Source organism: Podarcis filfolensis, assembly GCF_964270895.1.
Source record: "Podarcis filfolensis genome assembly, chromosome: 11".
In the NCBI taxonomy this organism is placed as follows: Eukaryota; Metazoa; Chordata; class Lepidosauria; order Squamata; family Lacertidae; genus Podarcis; species Podarcis filfolensis.
In genome coordinates this window covers 31,399,411-31,420,642 of record NC_139613.1, presented here as the reverse complement: position 1 = coordinate 31,420,642, position 21,232 = coordinate 31,399,411, and the positions used below count along the sequence as shown (strand labels likewise).

The window sequence follows — 21,232 nt, the reverse complement described above, 5'->3', positions numbered from 1 at the left end:
GTCAAAAATTATGAAACCAATATCACAATATGGACTTCAAGACAGTTTTCCATGCTATATCGATATATCGCCTGGCCCTAGTGAAGTGCCAGTGCAATTCTATTCACCTCCCATCTTAATTTGCCCAAATCTACTCTATACATTTATGTAAATTTGCGTCATGGGCCTTTACCACAAGTCCTGTTTATTGCTTTGCAATGTCTCTGATAAGCCCATGCCCCATGATGATTCCCTTGACTTACATCAACCCCTGAAGCTGCCCTTACCTACAGAGGGGGGACATTGCGAGCTTAGAGTGCCATCCTAGACTAAGGTTACCAGATTTTTTTCAATGAATCTGGGGACACTTTTCAACTTCAATGGATTTTGTATGGGGACTGATTTGTAAATCCGGGGACTGCCCCAGGAAACAGGGATGTCTGGTAACCTAATCCTAGACATATCTGCTCAGAAGTGAGAGTTTCAATCCAGCAACATCCGGAGGGTCACAGGGTCTTCCCCTGTCCCAAAGTTTTCCCTTCCATGGCTGATGCTCCACACCACCAATTTAAATACACCCAAAATAAACTGTGGTGAGCAATACAGTGGTACCTCTGGTTACAAACTTAATTCATTCCGGAGGTCTGTTCTTAACCTGAAACTGTTCTTAACTAGAGGCGTGCTTTCGCTAATGGGGCCTCTTGCTGCCACTGTGCCTCTGGCACACGATTTCCGTTCTCATCCTAGGGCAAAGTTCTCAACTCGAGGTAACTCTTCCAGGTTAGCAGAGTTTATAACCTGAAGCGTTTGTAACCTGATGCGTTTGTAACTTGAGGTACCACTGTACTCACAAAGCTGATAGCGCCTTGAAGCAGAGAGGCAGTGGCAAACAGGGCTGCTCTGTGACTAGATAAAAACACTGGCTTGACCTGCCCCTGTGCCTGATCAACAGAAATCAGCAGAGGAAGCTGATGGCACTGATGCTGTTAGAGTGACAGGGACTGACAAACCACTCAAGTGGCAAATTATGTCCTATAACAGTAAGAAAAGTCAATACTGAACGGTCCAAAAATATGAAAGCATCCAAAGCATTGTTTGGCTATTCATGGGTACTATTGCTTTCCATTGATATTCTCAAGGCCCTCGCCCAAAGTTGGAGACTCTCAGACTGGAATGTCGTAAAGTGCAAAGGATCTGCTGCTGTAGCATCATGCTGGTGGTCCGTTCATAATAGAGCAAGGATTTTGTTGTAGTTCTTTGTTAAGTGTAAACTTGGTTTTCCCCCAATATGTAACATCCAGAGGTGGGAAACTGAACACCTTGTGCACTGTTCTCCCACTGTTTTCACACAGCTCTCCCAAAGCGGAATGAAAGGCATTCCTTGTGGGTTGTGTCCGAATGGTCCTGTAGCAAAGAAGTGAGTCAGAATCCCACAGGGAGTTCTCTCATGCATGCCTCACTGATATAAATGGGAAATGAGATTACCCTCTCTCCTCCCCAAGACAGACAGAAAGACACACACACACACACACACAGAGAGAGAGAGAGAGAGAGAGAGAGAGAGAGAGAATTTTCTCTGTTTAACGTTAATTATTTCAACTTGCTACCGGATCAAATTCAAATGAACAGGCTAATATCCATGAAAACAGCCCTTCCCCTATATTAGTCAGAGAGACACAAAGAAGCCTGATCTATTACTGACATGTTGAGTTAATGAGGTTTTAAAAGAGAAAATAAAAGCTATATATAAAAATAAAAGCTATATATAAAAATGTCATCTGCCACTGCCATCTCCTGGGAGTCTAGACCTAGAAAAATCTTTTGAAGTTGTTCTGAAATTCTTGAGTTTTCCAAGGGATGTTTCTTTTGATTATGTGTTCTACTTGACATGAGTGATATATTGAGCACTGCAACTTGTGCCTGGGTAATGCTGGTTTACAAAGACAGCTGGAAACAAAATGGAACAGTCAGCCAAGCTGTCCTTTAAACTGATGACAGGGAAGAAAGACACAGTTTGATCCTCAATATATCTAAAGGGTAACAAGGAACAGAGGCAGTATTTGCTTTATTGTTGTATACTCCCTAGTAGAAATCCTAGAACAAAAGCAGCGGGGTCTGTTTAGGCATAATGGTTTCTGTCCAATAAACTATGGCTGTACACTTTCCCTTTAGTATCTCCCCAATCACTTTGCTCGTGCATCAGACTTAAAAGACTCCCAGTGCTTGTCAAACCACGGTTTCCTATTATAATCAAATCAGGAAACAGTGGTTTAATCTCTACTTACTAACTGCCATGAACCCAGAATCAGCTATCCTTAGTCCTAACAAGCAAACAAGGGAGAGGGGTGATGGGGGAAGATGACATGTGGATACAATGCTCAATCTTGGTCAGCAGTTGTTATGTCTGACACAACATACAGTTAATTTATGGAATTCACTGCCGCAATATATGGTGATAACTAGTATCTCAGGTGGTTTTAATAGGAGATTAGACAAATCCATGGAGGATGGGCCTACAAATGGATATGCAATGATAACTATACAGAGCCTCTAGGTTCAGTATGCTGCTAAATAACATAGAATCATAGAACTGTAGAGTTAAAGGGACCCCGAGGGTCATCTAGTCCAACCCCCAGCAATATGGAATTTTCTTTATGAATGCTAACTAAGTTAAAGCTATGTAGGCTCAGGGTGGCTTCTTACTTTTAGCACACTCCTTTCTGTGGAAAGGCAGCATACAAATAAAATTATGATATACCATTATACCTGACTGATTTGAGACAGTGGTTATCAATTTTTATTATAGAACTCCTTAGTCCACAGCACTGATGCGCTTTTCAATTACAGTGCTCACCCCTGAGACCATGCCATCTGTCACTGAGCTAAATACTTCTCCCCATTAAATACTGCCATCATGGCTTTCCATAAATGCCATCTATTCAATTTTATTTTCACCCCAGTAACCTTGATTAATTCTGGTTAACTCCAATCACTCTGTTGAGGGTAGACTATATGCTTCTAGCTCTCCAGGCCAAATAATAAAGATTAGAAATATGATGATATGCTGTGTAGCCTTGGAATGCAAAGGAAACAGACAAGCATATTTTGTTGCATATAAAAAGTCCCATCACTTATCAACCAGTCTGATGAAACGAGGGAGCTTAGTTGATCATTTGTGGTGAGTAATGCTTCCCATATTATTATTATCATGAGGAAGACATATTATCTCATTTCTGCATGCAAACACCACAGGCTTAAGCAAAACAAAGGGGGAAGTTCCCAGCTTGAATTCAACTTTGACCATCTTTTGTGACACAATCCTGATTCCTGCACAAAAAGCAGATGGGAACCTTCCCCTCATTTTCCCTGTAAAGTTTATAGGTTGGACGGATCAAGAACAGTGGCTAGAGATGTTGCAAGATGGGCATGCAAAGAAGAGAGGCGGGGACAGCACCACTGGGCAGGGTTGGAAGTTAAGAGTAGCTATGCAAAGGCACAGAATCAGAACATGGAGCTCCTTGCCTCCTCAAGGAGCTCATTTGTCGTTCCCTTGCTGTGTAGTCAGAGACCTACATAAGAGTGTAGGAAGAACAGACCTGGGAATTTTTGCTAGAAAAAGGACCCTAAACATCCTTCACTATTTTTAGCCTTCAGCGTTGCATATAGCTTGGTTTGAGTCATCTGCTTTACTCTACTCAGTTCTTCCTTGCCCCCAGCTATGTATGATGTGGATCACCTTGTGTGCTTCTAAATGTCTGCTTTGTAGCACTATCATCTAGATTACATTATACATGTGATGAGGGCAAAAGAAATATTCATCTTTGGGGTTTCTGCGTGCCGGATTAAGTACTATAAATCTGGTCACATTCCTATGACAATAAAAATGATGAAATTTTGGTTTTATTTTGCACCATGCAGTCATCTTTAAACTCATTTTTCCTGTATGAATTTGGCACCATAATATAAGGAGGGTGGTGGTAGGTGTCAAAAATGATACCTTAACAATTACCTGTGATTCTTGCATTGCAGGGAATTGAACTAGATGGTCCTTTGGGTCCCTTTCAAAGCTACAACTGTATGATGAGCAGTAAGAGACCCCCATTCCCTGATCTCTTGGCATTCCTTCAAACCATTGCCTGGCAGCTTTAGTCACACTGAAGTTTACATAAGCAATGATGTTAACTACAGTTAATAATAACTAAGTTTCTCTCTTAACCAACAGCCTCAAACTTGAGACTCAGCTATACAGCTGCAAATAAAATGTTTTAAGTGTGTTTTAAGTACAATATACAATGTGACACTAGATAGTGATGGTGAGCCTTATGGAAAATTCATTTATTTTTAAAAAAACACTTTAAAAAAAAGCATTTTCAGAACATTCTTAACATATATGTAGATTCCACCTTGGGCATCACTTCCTGGTAAAAAGGACTAGTGATTTAAATACAGTGATGAAGCAATATTTAACTCTGGTTCAAGACAGATAAGTGAAGGAGGAGGGTGCCATCCCATGTCCAGTTCCCGATCTCTTAACCACTACGGAGAGATTACAGCATTACGTCTGATAAAAGTGAAAACAAGTGATGGAGCCCAAACTGGGAATATTAAGAAGTATCATAATAGATAAGAAAATAAAAGAAATTAGCTTGAGCATAGTAAGAGCAGGGTCTGCATTCAATGAATACAGAGGTTGCTTTGAATTTAGGGTGGGGAATCATCTCTCTTTCAAAGAAAGGTGAATAAAAGGAAACTCAGTATCTGGGAAGAAAGCAGAAAGTACTTCCAGACTGTCACTATTTTTGAGTAGGATTCAATCACATACTGGCATATTCAGTTTGTGCAATTATAACCGGTTAGTAGACCTTCTACAACAAACCTGCTTTCCCCAAAGATCAGAACTTTTCCAATATCGATAGCAACAGGGGGCGGGACACTGGAAAATGTGGGATAATGCTTGCTTTGATGCAACGTCATCTAACCTCCCCAGAAACAAATCAGAATGAATGGCCATTAAGTAACTGGCATCATCGATATGCAAACCAATCAGGATGGACACTCAAATAAGCAAATGGTCTGGAAGCAGCCAAAAGCAAGGCAGGATCAGCAATTGGAGGCTTTGTGGTCAATTCTGGCCAAATACGAAACAACAGCTGTCTCCCACCATTGCCAGCCCAGAGACAAAAGATGGAGAACAACCAGTGCCAGTAGCAATAGGACTTACTGGCAGACTACTTATGACAATAGAAGGAAAGGCCACACCCACCACACTCCATTGTCTCCTCAGACTGACTCTCCCAGGAAACTAGAAACAGCAGGAGTAGAAAGGGAGGCTAAGAAGATAACTGAGATATAACAGTATATTGCCGGCAAACAGGAAAAGTTCACTCATATATAATGATTCATTTTGTAATTTGAAGCTGATAAAGCAGATGAACAAATACAAAAGTGTACTCTTACCATCCACAGCTAATGAGACAACATTTTGGGTATCTTCAATTCCATAGATGACATCGCAGCGGTAAACCCCAGCATCGCTTGCCTGCAATTTCTCCATAGTCAATGATGCATCACCAATGTCTTCCCAGTTGCTCGGAACAGACACCCTGTCTTTGTAGCCTCGCTCTAGCTTGACTTTCCCATTCTGGGCCACCAAAACAGTGGTTTCTCTTAGATCTTTTCCGCCTTTATCCTGTTCGATCTTTGACCACTTAATCCGGAAAAGTTCATTTGAACTGTGGTAGTTAGGCAAAGTAGGCAAGGTCGAAAAGAAGCAAGGGAGGATGACTTTTCCAGAGAGCGAGCCCTTCACCGGTGGGCTTTTTTCTGCAAAAGAAAATAGCATATAAGAGAGCTGGCAAAAGCTGATCTACACAAAATCAACAGAGACTTAAAATTCAAGCAACGATAGCCCCCTTCTATTACTACAGCTGAAAGTGTGCCGCAATTGGTTGATTCAAACAGCTGTCTGACATGTCACATTGGACCATAATTTAAAACTTTGGTTATCACTTATGGTTTATTTGAAGGAAACAAACCATGGCCCCAGGTTTGGGCACAGCCATAGGAAGAGAAGTGGAGGAGCATATTGTTTTAATGGCTTTTAAATTGTATTTTTGTACTTTATTGTCCTGTAAATTGCTTCAGAACTCCTTTGAGGCATGTGACATGATATATACATTTAATAAAATTAACATCTGGAAGACTGAAAGTTGCCTATCCCTCTTCTGAGTGAGGCCCTGTATGACAAATAGAGCCTCATAAAACCCAGCCACTGAAAAATAAGATTGTGTTTAAAATATGGAATCTCAGTTATGGGGGGGGGTCCCCTTTACAGGAAGGAGAATTTCTATGTAAAATAAGCAGCAACCCATATACATTGGTGGCATTGTCACTTGTTATCTTCTCATCATCCCTTTTGTCTTAAGACATTAATTTAAATCCTTGGAGCAGGGCAGTCACTCAAACCCCTTGACACATTAAAAGAATGAGTACACAGCACATAGCCCAAGTTCTGCCAACCAGGAACTGGGTGACTGTGGGAATGGCCCTACATGTACAAGAAACTCCTTCATGAGGGGGGTTCCTGACCACATGTGTACAGTCCCTTCCCACAACCATCCTATCCAAAATACAGCAGGAAGAGTGGCCAATGGGTACATTGATGGCGGCGGTGCGAACCAGTCTGCACAGCCCAACAGCTCCCGCACAACTCTTACAACGGGTGAAAGGGTCTGTGAGAATTCCCTCATATTTGCAGCATAAGCGAGCACAGTTAACACCAGTGATATCCAGTGGCCCAGCCTAATTTCATTGAGCTCGAAACAGGCTGGTAATGCTGCCCCTCCTTCCCACGGAGAATGGCTGGGATTGATACAGACTGAAACGAAGGTCCCTTCCTCACTCTCTTCCAGCAAAGGGCCTTGTCTGTTTTGAAAAATTGGGAGATTAATTTGTACAGGCGGCAAGCGTTTTAGGCGCGTCCAAATGGCGCGCTATCGCCGACACATGGATCCTTTTGGGTCCAGAAAAGGGAAGGATGAGGGCAGAAAAGGGAAGAACAGGGAGGGGCACACTTATGCGCACTCTGCCGATATCATGCAGGGGCTGGGGACAGAACAGCCATGTGAAATGGTTGTCACCTGCATGAATTAGTTTCTTCAGGTCCCTTTATTAAAGCTTCATGTGTGTCAGGCTCCCTAGCTTCTCTTTCTAGCAACACAGGGCAATATCAGATGTATGTATATAAATACTCCTGACAATTGCCATTTCAGCACCATTCTTTGTCCCTTGGATCAACAGTCTGTGGCTGAGTGTAATTTTTAGACCAGAGGTCTACCTCATGTGCTCACCTACTTCCTGGACTCAGTAAATATTTTCAGCAGCACTGGCTCCTCCTGTGACTAACTTCCCCCTTCCGCTGCCATGCCCTGTTGGTTTCTCCAACCTGTGCATAGGAAATGCCTACAGGAACTATGGATCACTAGGAGTTGTAGTTCTTGAGAGGGCATGACACAAAGGATGACATACTTTCCTTTGTGTTTCAAACTACAAATCCTCTCTCTCTGACTCCACATTTACTCAGTAATTGAATGCAGTCGTCAAGCCAGGTGAAAGAGGAATATTTTGCTACAAATATTATACACAGTGATGGTGGGGACAGAAGGAGCATTATATTGTAGTTAAAACACACAACTCCAAAGACCCTTTCATCATGATTTTTCTCTACGCGTCAGTGGGGGTTCTCTCATTCTCTGGACAGCCTGGGCCAGTGGCGTGCTTTTCCGAATACAGTGGTACCTTGGGTTAAGAACTTAATTCATTCTGGAAGTCCGTTCTTAACCTGAAACTGTTCTTAACATGAGGATCCACTTTAGCTAATGGGGCCTCCTGCTGCTGCTGTGCCACCGCCACATGATTTCTGTTCTTATCCTGAAGCAAAGTTCTTAACCCGAGGTACTATTTCTGGATTAGCGGAGTCTGTAACCTGAAGTGTCTGTAACCTGAAGCGTCTGTAACCCCAGGTACCAGTGTATTACTTGTTCTACCCTAACACTGTGTCCAGAAAATCTCACAAGATCTGGATATCATGAACGAATGCATAGAAATAAGTTTGTATAAACATCTTCAATGCACTATCTACTAGTTAACTTGTTTTTCCCCTCACATAAATGGGCATGTAGCCCAGGCCTGGCCTCCCCTGGAGCTCTGGGCCTGGTTAAAGCCAAATGTACCCACCCATCCCCTTGCTTGGGCCTGGCCGATACTGCACAAATTTAAGTTTATTACAGAATAAACTTGTGGTGCACTCCAGTAATGTTGAACTGCAGCTCCCATCATCTCTGATCATGGACCATGTTCCCTGTGGCTTGTGGGAGTTGTGATCCAAAAGATCTGGAAGTTTGGTTCATGTACCAGGTTTTCATCCTGACCTTTGCCAGGTCAAGGTTGGTTTTTATTCTAAAAAACATGGTGCTGTTTTCTAGTGTATATAAGCAACCACTCTGGTTAGAACTATTGTATTGTTCTAACATTGCACACTGTGTTGCTAAGGTTTGCTCAATGTTTATTGAGACTCAGCAAAGTAAAATTTTAAAAGAATACATAATCTAGTAATTCTAAGCAAGTGTCGGTTTATTTTTAACATTTATCTAGAGGAAACAGCCACATTCCCATTATTACCAGAAAAAAACACTCCAGGCAACAAATCATTGCCTTTTAATTATTGCCTTTCCAATCTAGGGGCTTAACATATCACTGAAATAAAACATCCCACGGCATTTTATGGGAGAAGGGCCCAAAGAGGAAGTGAAAGCACGTGGATAGTCCCTGCTTGATTAAAGGACTTTTACAATGGTTTTATACATCTCCAGCTGCAAACACTTTACTGCAAAATGTTTCCATACAACAAAAGAATATCCTTAAGGGTAATGCTGGCTACTGTTCATCTAACCTGCCTGCAGCATGTCTGGAGACGAAACTTTACATTTGCTAACACTGAATGCCAACCCTTAATCCCTCATTAAGTTATTCAATGCGACTTGACAGCCCTGGATACAAAAGCGAACTTCGTCCTTCCTTTCTTAAAAGCCCATTCAAAATGAATTAATGTATTAATTCAAAACAATTGAGAAACGTAATATCTGTGAACTAGCGCTGGCCACCAACAGTGCAAAGCAAGAAATGAGCACTTCCGACACCAGCAAGTTATTTAGCTGTTTAGGAAACAGCATTTACTTGCATGTAGTAATAGCCAGGGATGTTTTATAAATGCTCATTTTATGTGTATGCTGAGAAATACAGAGTAGGTTGAGAAGATATTGCATACTAAGATACACAAACGAGAATAAAGAAAACAAAGCACACAGGGCTAAGAGCCACGATGGGAAGCACAAGCTGTTGGGAATCCCAATGGAGCAGAGTATTGTTGCATTCATTTTCCATATTAAACTGGTTGGCCTCTGTGAGAACAAGGTGCTGGAGTCAGAGGCATAGCGTGGGCGGTTGCCCCGGGTGCAAATTTGTTAGAGGCACAAAACTTCTACACCCAGTGCTGCCTCAATACAGTGGCATGTTTCCCTTGCTGGGCTTTGTTGAAAACGGCTTCTCTACACGAACCAGGAAATGACCTCTCCAGACAACAGAACGCAGTGGCGTAGCGTGGGGGGTGCAGGGGGGCTGGCCGCACCGGGCGCAACATCTGGGGGTTAGGGTTAGGGGGCGCAAATCCACTGGTTAGGGGGCGCAAATTACTTGCCTTGCCCCGGGTGCTGACAACCCATGCTACACCACTGACAGAACGACTCTTCTTATCTCTGCGGCTGCAACCTTCTGGGGGACATGGATGCCATTAGCCGTTCAATGTGCATGTGTACTCCCAGTGCTTTATTTATTTTAGGGAAAAAGGAACTGGTATTCACCATGAAATTGTTACAGTACGTGCCACACTTTTAATACTGGGGGGGGGGGGTTGCCGGTACTGCATACTCTTGAGTACACCAGAACAAAGCACTGCATGCACCCATCTTCAAATATCTGAAGGGCTGTCACATGGAAGATGGAGCAAACTTATTTTCTCCTGCTCTGGAGGGTAGGACTTGAACCAATGGCTTCAAGTGACAAGAAAGGTAAAGGTAAAGGGACCCCTGACCATTAGGTCCAGTCATGACCACTCTGGGGTCACGGCGCTCATCTCGCTTTATTGGAGCTGGCGTACAGCTTCCGGGTCATGTGGCCAGCAGGACTAAGCCGCTTCTGGCGAACCAGAGCAGCGCACGGAAACACCGTTTACCTTCCCACCAGAGCGGTACCTATTTATCTACTTGAACTTTGAGGTGCTTTCGAACTGCTAGGTTGGCAGGAGCTGGGATCGAGCAACGGGAGCTCGCCCCTTCGCGGGGATTCGAACCGCTGGCCTTCTGATCGGCAAGTCCTAGGCTCTGTGGTTTAACCCACAGCACCACCCACGTCCCTTTTCACAAGAAAGGAGATTCCCACTAAACATCAGGGAGAACTTGCTGACAGCAAGACCTATTTGACAGAGGAACGAACTCCCTAGGGAGGTGTTGGGAGTTTCCTTCATTGGAGGTTTTTAAGCAGAGGTTGGGTGGCCATCGGTCATGGGCTTTTTAGTTGTAATTCCTGCATTGCAGGGGGTTAGACCAGATGAGCCTCGGGGGTCCCCCTCTCAACGCTACAATTCTACGGCTCTATGAAAACACAACTATAACAAATTCAATAACCATCAGTTGCTCTTTCATGATACACAGAATCAGTTATGTGAAGCAACAAGCTCATAGTACCCAACAGTAGAGCCATCCACAATGCATGATGAACAAGCCTTCTGTTCAATACAGAACAAAAAATGACAATGTAGCCATATATATATTCAACTATTCCATAATAGGCAGCCCAAGGTAGCTTTCCCTGGGAGTTCTTTCTGGTCTAGCTTTCAGATTAATCAACTCAAACCTGTAACTGGGAAGAACTGGGGAAGGGGGGATAATGGAGTTGTGATTTTTTTTGCTCCTGTAGTAGTCGATGCTCCCAATTCAGAAATGATTTATTGCCCTTTCTGCTGAAGTATCCATTTTAATTGGCCGAGCCTTCTAGAGATAGGATGTTTCAAAGCAAAATAAATTTGCCTAAACCATATGTTCAGCTTGGCACTGCCACCTCTCCTGAGAAATGGGGTGCCGGAAATAATGATGCATGTTTATATTTCGTGCAAATATTTGTTAAGGTCACTTATACACATTTAAAGTAAGTCTAGAGATGAATAAGAAAACCTTAACCAAATACTGTAGCATGAAATTGGCCAAATTAGTTTTCACCAGCACATCAGAAATCCTGCTTAACCTTTCAGAGGAAGAAAGAGAGGAATGGAAATACTAAGCGATAGTTCACATGTCCAAAAATGGGTAAAGGCTTTGCAGGGACATGTGCTCACTCTCACAAAACACAGCAGTGTCGAAAGATGTGTAAAAATGCAGTGTACACTAGGATGGTCATTTATGCATCGCCACCAAATGAGGACACAGATTTGCATAATATTTTTGTGTACATATTTATATGTCCTGCACAGATGCAAATTTAGATATAATTACCATAATTAAAATAGAAATATAATACATCTCACCATAGTGAGGAAGACTAACCAGGTGACCTGCATGCCTACTCATTCTGCTGGTCGTTCTGCTAACGGCTGATGGGCAACTCCAAAGTGCCTGCTCTTTCTTTTGAATGTTTTTAAATCTTTAAACCCGACAGACTGGGCAATGCTTCAAATTGGGGGCTGCCTCTGGCCAGCCCAGTGTACAGTGGTACCTCAGGTTAAGAACTTAATTCATTCCGGAGGTCCGTTCTTAACCTGAAACTGTTCTTAACCTGAAGCACCACTTTAGGTAATGGGGCCTCCTGCTGCTGCCGCACCGCCAGAGCCAGATTTCTGTTCTCATCCTGAAGCAAAGTTCTTAACCCAAGGTACTATTTCTGGGTTAGCGGAGTCTGTAACCTGAAGCGTCTGTAACCTGAAGCATCTATAACCTGAGGTACCACTGTATAGATATTTTCACTTCATCTTGCCAGGCAATGAATGTCTATCTGAGCAAGATCAGGGCAACATCAAAAAGCTTTCTAGTGGGGGGAAGCTTTCCCTAGCAGGGCGAGCAGAATCAAGGAGAGGCGACCAAAGTCTGCAGAGTCAAGAATCTAAATCACAACGCATGAGGAAGTGAGGAACTAGGGCTGCTGTTTCTGCAGAGGCTGAGACATAACAGCTACTTTCTGAAAGCTAGATAAGTGCAAGCAGGCCACAGCTTCACAGTTCTGCAGCATTTATCATCATGCTGGAAGCACTACTGAGCCAAGTGGGAGAACATTTTTTTTAAAAAAAAATTGTGCTAGAGGCTCAGGAAGAAAGACCCACCAGACAGCTGCTGGGAGGTAAGCTTGGAAAGCTGGCCAACAACTGCCGAGACCCCAGCTCAGAGCATGCCTGCAAGGAAACCTAAGAGAATTGTTCTGTCAGGTAGTAAATCAAGGGTTTTATGCTGCTGAAAATCACTGCCCTGGAGACAGAGGCTGGGAACCTCCAAAAACTTGTCCCTGTAAAAGTGTCTTAGGAGAACAGTTCTTTGCAAGTAGACCTAATTCACTGGCGTCTGGACCACTTGAAGACATTGAGGAGCGGCTCCTCTAAGATGAAAAGTTACAATGTTATGGGTTACTTAGATTAGAGGTAAGGACAGCAGGACATGACAGGTGTATAAAACAAACCTCTCTCAGAATAGTGAAATGTAGGGTTATTCAAATAAGATGATTGACATAAGGAGCCAGAAAAATCGGAAAAATCGGGGCTATTGGCAGGTGTGGGGCTGTGAATAGAAGAAACAAGGTGGCCCCCTAAAGCAGGAGCTGATGGGCAGCGTGGTGGTAGCAGCAACACACTCTTCCCCCGCCCTGCGCCCCAGATGTTCCTCCTGAGCCCTCCAAAATGGCTAGGCTCAGGCTGCATAAGTATTATATCATAAATGCAGCAACAACAAAAAAGGAAGAGAGCAAAGCAGAAACTCCTTGAGGAGAGCAGAAACTCATAAGACACAGTGTACCTTATAGCAAAAAATCACTTCTTTGAGATATGGGCCCATATCTTCAGCCTTCTAGGAAGAGCAGGCAGCTAGACACAACACATAGTAGTGTGGATTATGTTTGTTCTGCCTACTGATACAAAATAAAATCATCAGAGATACTATTGACATTGAGGGGGGGCATTCCATTTGCTGATTAGGGACTAGGGTATCTTATAGACTGCCTCTCCTGGTACGGACCAAGCAAATCATTATGATCTTCCAAGAGGACCCTGCTTGTTGTTCCACCACTAGCAGAATGTCAGTAAGTGACAATAAGGAAGCAGGTCTTCTTGGTGATAACACCTACCTTCTGGAATGCACCCTCCAAGGTAATTCATGAGGCAGACAGTAAAGACCTTCACATCATAGAATCATAGAGTTGCAAGGGACCACAAGGGTCATCTAGTCCAACCCCCTGCAGTTCAAGAATCTTTTGCCCAAACCCACAACTCCAGGATTAAGTCTTATGCTCTACTAACTGAGCTATTAAACTCATATATGCTTACACAAGCTATCCTGGACCGTTACTTTTTATTTTTGGTTAAGTACTCTTACTCAGTTTTATTTTCTCATACACCATTGTGTTTTGTTTTTGTTTAGTTTCTGGAAAATTTTATTGAATATTGTTTCTGAATGTATATATTTTAAAATGTAAACCAATTACAGCAGTCTCCGAAAATCAGAAGGGCTGTCAGCCAGAAACAGAGCAGACTTGAGCCCCGTCGGCGCCATACATGTAAAGCACTTTAAGCAGTCATGGCTTCACACACACACACCCCCAGAAATCCTGGGAACTGTAGTTTGTTGAGGTGCTGAGAGTTGACAGGAGATCCTTACTCATCTCATAGAAGTGCAATGCTTAGAGTTTCTTGATTAAAAGAAAAGGGTTGATCATTAAACCACTTTGTGAATTGTAGCTCTGTGAGATGAAAAGGGAGCTCCAAACAGCACTCTTACCAAACTAACACTGTTGTCATACCCTCCGACATTTCTCTGATGAAAATAGGGACATCCCATTCCATAATGATAATTTCACTATTTATACCCCACACATCTTACTGGGTTGCCCCAGCCATTCTTGGCAGCTTTATATATATAAACATATATAAAAATATAATAAAACATTAAACAAGCTTCCCTATACAGGATTGCCTTCAGACGGCTTGGGGGTTGGATAACTCCATACCCTACAAATGAAAATAAGGACATCCTAAGGAAAAGTGAAACATTCTGGGATCAAATCAGAAACCAGGGTGGCCTCTCTAAATCCGGGATGTACCTGGAGAAAAGGGACACTTAGAGGGTCTGTGTTGTATAGCCTGGCAAATATAAGGTTCTACACCAACCCCCTCCATCTTTATCTATGAATTCCATCTTATCACTGAGGGAGCCTAAGGATCCCACTCTTTAGTTAATGTGCACAAAACATATTGCAAAACAATCACCTCTTGAACATGTGGTGATAGTCTTCCACTCAGAGAGCTAATGCATTCAGTTGCTAGGCAGTTATAAGAGCTGTTGAGCTGTTTAATTAATTTAAAGGGAGGTAGTTATATGCAGGGATCCCAGAGAAGCTATAAATTCTGTATCCCACCTCCTGGAGCTCACAGTCACATTTTTTCCCTCTACACTGAATAAAATCTCTTCTCCTTTTTGACCTCAATCAGAATCACAGCCTTCCCTTATTCAAAGGACTCAGACCTCTGGGTTAAAAATCTGTGCTGTTAAACCTCATCTTGTTATCCATTGCAAAAAATGGTCTTATTTTTTTTAAGATGCTCAGCACTTGAGAGGCAACAAAGTATAAACATAATACCAACACCCTCCATCTCTTCAGAACTTTGTCTCTGAAGCATGTATCTTAGTGTTAATGTTTTAGTCTTATTATAAGTTATTGTACGTTTAAGTTAAGTCTGCTGCAACTGGATTTCTTGTGGGCAGTGCCAATCCTGTACAGTGGTACCTTGGGTTAAGTACTTAATTCATTGCAGAGGTCTGTTCTTAACCTGAAGCACCACTTTAGCTAATGGGGCCTCCTGCTGCTGCCGCGCCACCAAAGCATGATTTCTGTTCTTATCCTGAAGCAAAGTTCTTAACCCGAGGTAATATTTCTGGGTTAGCGGAGTCTGTAACCTAAAGCGTATGTAACCCGAGGTACCACTGTATGTATTGGATTTGTGACCATTTTGCTTATTTCCCTTCAGTAGCAGTAAAGCTCTGCTGGATGAGATACAATTGCCTCTGGTCTATTTTGGTAGATCCTGCAATGTGTTTAAGTTTTTACTCTGCTAACTATATGTTGGATTTTATCTCTGGATAAATATGAGTAGAATTTATGACCATATTGTTAACTATAATAAATATAAATCTTTAATCTGAGCAACCCCCAGCCCCATGATCAGCTATGAAGGCACAGATCCATATGTGCTTGTTATTCTATAACCAAAATAGAAAAACCTTAGAGAAAAACCTTCCACAAATTAATTATTCCAGGATATTGCAATGCCAGCTTGCAACCCAAAGATCCGCCCATGTCTCTTGAACAGCCCCATAACTCCCAAAAGAGATATTCTTCCTGTACATAGAAGGCACTATACTTGTATGTATATTGTCATGTTTGAGAACTATTCATCAGTGCTTTGTGGTCCAAATACACTCTAAGCACTATCACAAAATTCAGTTAAGTGTAAGCTCTGAAGGCTATCTATGTTTCAATGAGCACATTAGCCCAGCAGACTAGATTCAGGCCACTTTATATCAGAATTCACAAATTCCCCAAGCATTCCTAATACAGTGGTACCTCAGGTTACATACGCTTCAGGTTACATACACTTCGGGTTACAGACTCTGCTAACCCAGAAATATTACCTCGGGTTAAGAACTTGCTTCAGGATGAGAACAGAAATCGTGCTCTGGCAGTGCGGCAGCAGCAGGAGGCCCCATTAGCTAAAGTGGTGCTTCAGGTTAAGAACAGTTTCAGGTTAAGAACGGACCTCCAGAATGAATTAAGTACTTAACCTGAGGTACCACTGTAAACCATTGAGAGGTATATCTTGGGTGAGTTTACATAGTAGTATTTAAAGTCATTTAAACTAGTCTTCATTGCCCCATATTTTGATACAAAATTCCATAAATCAATTGCACTTTGGGTGAAGAAATACAGCTTCCTTGAGCGAAGTAGTAAATGAAGCAGGAAGTCGCTGAAAGCAATCTTGGCTTCCAGGTAATAGTTCACATCATACAATACATATGCATGCAATCATCAACCATGATGATTTACATATGGATGACCAGGACAACATTTGGAAAGGGCAACAGAAAGTCCAACAAACTTATAGTTTCAGACTACATACAGGTTTTCTACAGAAGAGGCTATTCTATTCTATAGTATCTACAACAAATGTTTTTGAAACACACAGCTTCCCTCAATTTTTGCAATTCAGTTTTGAATATATAGCAAAGAGCAGCCCCTTAACTACTGTGTGAACCTCTTCTTCCCCTGTCCAACACACACACACCCCTTAGGCACACATAATGGGGTCACCAGCTATTACCAACATGGATGTGCCTTCTGTGCAGGACTCTCATCAGATGTAAATCAGCCCTTAGGATCACCCCGTCAACATATATAGATTGCGAGAGCAGATCTGCAGAAATATCCAGCAGAAACGTGCATGAGGCTTTGACAATGAAGGTAATAAATTGAATTCTAACAAAAACCTTTCTGTTCTGCCAGATGGCTTGTGGTCTGAGTTCGTACAGTAAAGAGAGGGAGGATGTAAACCAGGCATAGTGAAGGATCAGTTACTGTTCAGGCTCCGGCTGTAAATCATGTGAAACTAGGCAAATGTACATTCCATCTGCAGCAATAATATTTAAGAGGGCACATGCATCTGAATGTAGTAGCATGAAACACCCACAAACACATCAATACATGCTTCTTGTTAATACTCACTGGCCCTTTCGAAACAAATACCACAGAGCTAGAGGCAATAGCCATTCCACCCCTGAGGCATCTACAAATCTCTTGACCAGGGCCGGCCCAAGACATTCTGACACCTGAGGCAAACCACAAAACAGCACCACTACGCCAGGGGAAAGGGGGCAGGTGAAGATTTACAAAGGAACAAGTTGGGAATGAGTATATGCAATCTGCAACAAAGGGAAGCCAAGGTTGCATTCAGCGACTTGCTGCCACGTGTACTACTTCACTCAAATCAACCTTACCTGATGGTGGGAATCAAAGCAAAGGAAAGGGTCAGGGGAGGGGGGGACTGTGGAAGCGGGGTAAAAATTGAAAGGGAGCAGAAAAGGGGACAACAGAAAAGGGGAAACTAACAGCATTCCCTTTAAATTAGGTGAGGTGTAAGAGGCATACGTTAGCTGCTGCCTTAGATGAAATGGAGAAATCATGGAGTGTTGAGGCAGCTTCTAGGCACAGTATTGATATGTTGTGGTTATGACCCTTCCAACTCCACAATTCTGTGATTCTATGATGATGCCATGAGAGGAAAAGGGAGAGGTGTAGGAGGAGACTATATCTGGATAATCTTTCCTCCCCCATATGAAAGTTTTGGGGCAAAACTCAGCAATTTTGAGCCTCTGAAATGAGACTCTCAAACAGATAATGTGGCACCGCTGCCTCGCTTGCCAGTTGCTCCCAAAAAGAAATTAAAGCAGCCATCACAAATGCTTAACTATGGTTGAATGCAAATGAGCAGTGTGCTAGTACACGCTGCTCAAAAGTCCCTCTGTTTGCTCTTCCACCACTCCTGGACGTGCTGCACTGGGAGCAACAAACCACAATGCTTGGCATCCAAGCCCAGGCTCGTGCTTAGTTTCCCCCAAATGAACCACAAGCAGCAGGCCAAGAACAAACCCTGGCTACCACTTGTGCTTTGTTTGGAGAGAAACAAACCATTAGTCTGGGTTTGAATGACACGGCAAGCCAAGGCTTGCGGTTTGTTGCTCCCAGCATGGCCTGTGAGCAAAGTGAAGAGGGGGCTTTTGAGCAGTATGTCCCAGGACATGGCCCATTCACATGAAACCCTGATTAAAGATGCAATTGCTTAATTGTTTATCATGGTGTGGAAACCAGGCCAGTGATGAAAACCATTGATAAAATTACAACAGCAGTGGTTCTACAAAGAGCCTTATTATTTTCAATATAAATGTATTTTTGTTGTTGTAATTGAAATGGTAGATGGCATTTGCACATTCCAGGGGAAATGTGGCAGGGAGACTTTAAGAAAAACTGGGTTTTAATGTGGAAAAATATGAAAGTATAAGGCAGGTCAATTAATTTTGATTTTATACATTCCTTTTCCTGTTAGGGGATTACACCCAGTTGCAAATATTTAAATTATGCCTCCATTCACGTCACACATACATTTAGCTTGCTATTAAAGGTACCACCTTAGCAACAGACAGGGCAAATCATGATGGAAATCTCCACCTCAGTGGAACATATAGCCCATAAAAGTCTGCCAATGGTTTAATCCACAAACCAGTTGAACCAACTGAAGCAACATAAGGTACAGCGTTCTTTACACAGAAAACACTTCTGTGCGGGAATCACCCAGTGGGAATCTCTGTGTAGATGGTCACATGTGAACAATCATGCAGCAATGCACATGTGTGAGATCACAAGTTGTACTTCTTTCCATACAGCAATATTGTAACACCTGATATCACCATAATCTAGTTTGAGATTAGGCTGGAATCCTATGCTTATTTACCAGGTATTGTCCTGTTGGAACCCACTGGGAAACGCTTTGTACTGTAAATGTAGGTGTTCTGGTTTAGCTACAATCAACTATTAATGCAGTATTCGGTTTGCCAACAGACCAGAAGATAACAGGCCTGGTTGATGTGTGTGATGTGGAAAAGTTGGCATATAATAAAGATAACCATTGTCTCACTTCACAATGGCTGCACAGCAAGCTGTTCTTATAGGCACAGCAGCAGTGGGTAGCTAAATAATTGACAAGCAACTAGCATAAGCTAGCACCCCCTCTATAGGCCAGGCATAGGCAAACTCGGCCCTCCAGATGTTTTGGGACTACAACTCCCATCATCCCTAGCTAACAGGACCAGTGGCCATTCTGGATGGAGCTGGTGGAGGTTAGAGTCCAACAACATTCTGAGGGCACCATGTTGTCTGCTGCTGGTCTACAGTGACTGACAATGACTTCATAAGGTTTTAGAAAATAGTCCCTCCTAGCCCTACTTGGAGGAATTTAGGAACATCTGCATGCAAAGCATGTACTCTACCACTGAAGAACAACATAGGAACATAGGAAACAGACCCATTGGTCCTTCTAGCTTGGTACTGACTGGCACTGGGTCTCCAAGGTTTGCTGCAGGATTGTCTCCCAGTCCTACCTTGAGAAGCTAGGGACTTTATTCAGCTCCCATTCAGAATATTAACTAGCAGTTACATGAGGAACAGAGTGCTCTCTCACTGGCTGATTCCCCCTGGGAATATAATCTGAGAAGAGCACTGTCATCTCTGTTCCCAACAGGAACTCTTGAACCTTTGCTAGCTCTTGCATGGTGCTGAGATGCTTCTTTCGCCCAACATCATAGGTTGATAACAGCACAAGCTTTTACTCCTTAGTTCTTTTCATTGTCAAGCAGCTGTTAAAGGCGCATAGGAACCCTGTCCAAAAAGGGGCGGGGAAGAAGTGGCAACCCTAAATAAATAAATATACAGAGATTTTCCTTCATTTCTGTGTAACTAGGAGCCATCAGGGCAAAGGAACCACACACACAAATACACATTAAAGTTATGGAGGTCAGACTAATTGCTTCAGAATAATTGCCATATTCCCACTGCCAAAAAACATCAGGACAATGTCTCCAATTCTCACAGAAGCCAACTTCAGCAAATATTCCTGGTCTACAATGTCCTTACCTTTGTGAAGTGCACCTGTTATGGCTAAGGTCCAACACATCCATAAGAGATTTTTTAACATCTTGACCTACAAAAAATGAAAACACAAAATAAATTAAATGTACTCTGCTGTGGTCTTATAAAAGCTTCTAAGTAAATACTTGATCTGGTAATTATATATATTTATCAAGTTACAGGCTATTTCGTTGTCTTTATTCTAGCTCTTTAGACAAGTGGTTCTATCCAGTGGTGTCTTTCCATCCTAGTCACACAGACTGCAAGTGACAAGTGCCATTAACATAGGTGTTTCCCCATAACCACATACAAGGAATCTCTCTTCTCTCATTATGCCTGTTATGGCTGATGTGTGTATAACCTAAACACAAAAGTTGAATGGTGCTTCAATATATATGGAATAATTGACAGTTTCATTTATTAATCAATTAAAAGTCATATTACTGAGATTGGTTGATTAATTGTGATTAATTAATATCCTTTAATTGGGGGACAGCCCTCTGCCATTTTTTGCTTCAGGTGCTCTAAGTCACCATGTGTCAAGAGTGGTGAAACCCAGACTAGCTCTCTCTTTCATGCTATACATTTAAACTACTTATATAGCACATGGCTTCCCCCAGAGAATCCTGGGAGCTGTAGGTTATGCCTCACAGAGCTGCACCTCTCGGTGCTCTTAACAAACTACAGTTCCCATAATTCTCTGGGGGAAGCCGTGTGCTTTCAATGTATGGTGTGTCCGATACCTTCATACTTCTGTGTCTACCTTCTGACACCCTCCAATAAAGGAGAAGATTCTCCCTTCAAATAGTACTTAGCAGTGGAAATTCATACTCCACCAACAAAGCACCTTATAAACTGTGGCTAAATATAGTTTTGTGCTTGGTCCACTACTTAGGATTCCCTGCCACTTGCCCTTCTTCTGGACCTTGCCTAAACACTTTCTTTTTTCCATCTCACCACTTCCTTTTTTCCCCTTACTCCACAAAAAGAGCATACTTCATTTTGAAATTTCTATACTACAGGGAAAATGAGAGAAGCCTGATACCTAAAAACCCAACAACAACAACAACAGCCAGACCATAGTCACATTCTGAAACCAGCTTTGTTGGTTTATGTACATCAGAGATGGAGAAGCTGTAGCCTACTAGATGCTGCTGAACTAAAACTCCCATCATCCTGGACCACTTGCCATGCTGCCTGCGGCTGACAAGACTTT

At 42.5% G+C, this 21,232-nt stretch overlaps 1 protein-coding gene across 5 annotated transcripts in view; it reads right to left on the bottom strand.

Annotated features, from left to right (window-relative positions):
- The window catches only part of VCAN (versican), a 126,438-nt gene that overhangs the window by 89,027 nt on the left and 16,179 nt on the right, over positions 1–21,232 (bottom strand). For all 5 annotated transcript variants that reach the window (XM_083576423.1, XM_083576425.1, XM_083576426.1 and 2 more), the window contains exons 2-3: positions 20,023–20,089; positions 5,437–5,802 (exon numbers count right to left, since the gene is read on the bottom strand). In XM_083576423.1, coding sequence (XP_083432549.1) covers positions 5,437–5,802; positions 20,023–20,083 — 427 coding nt within the window. In that variant the 5' untranslated portion in view covers positions 20,084–20,089. The remainder of the gene's footprint in view (positions 1–5,436; positions 5,803–20,022; positions 20,090–21,232) is intronic.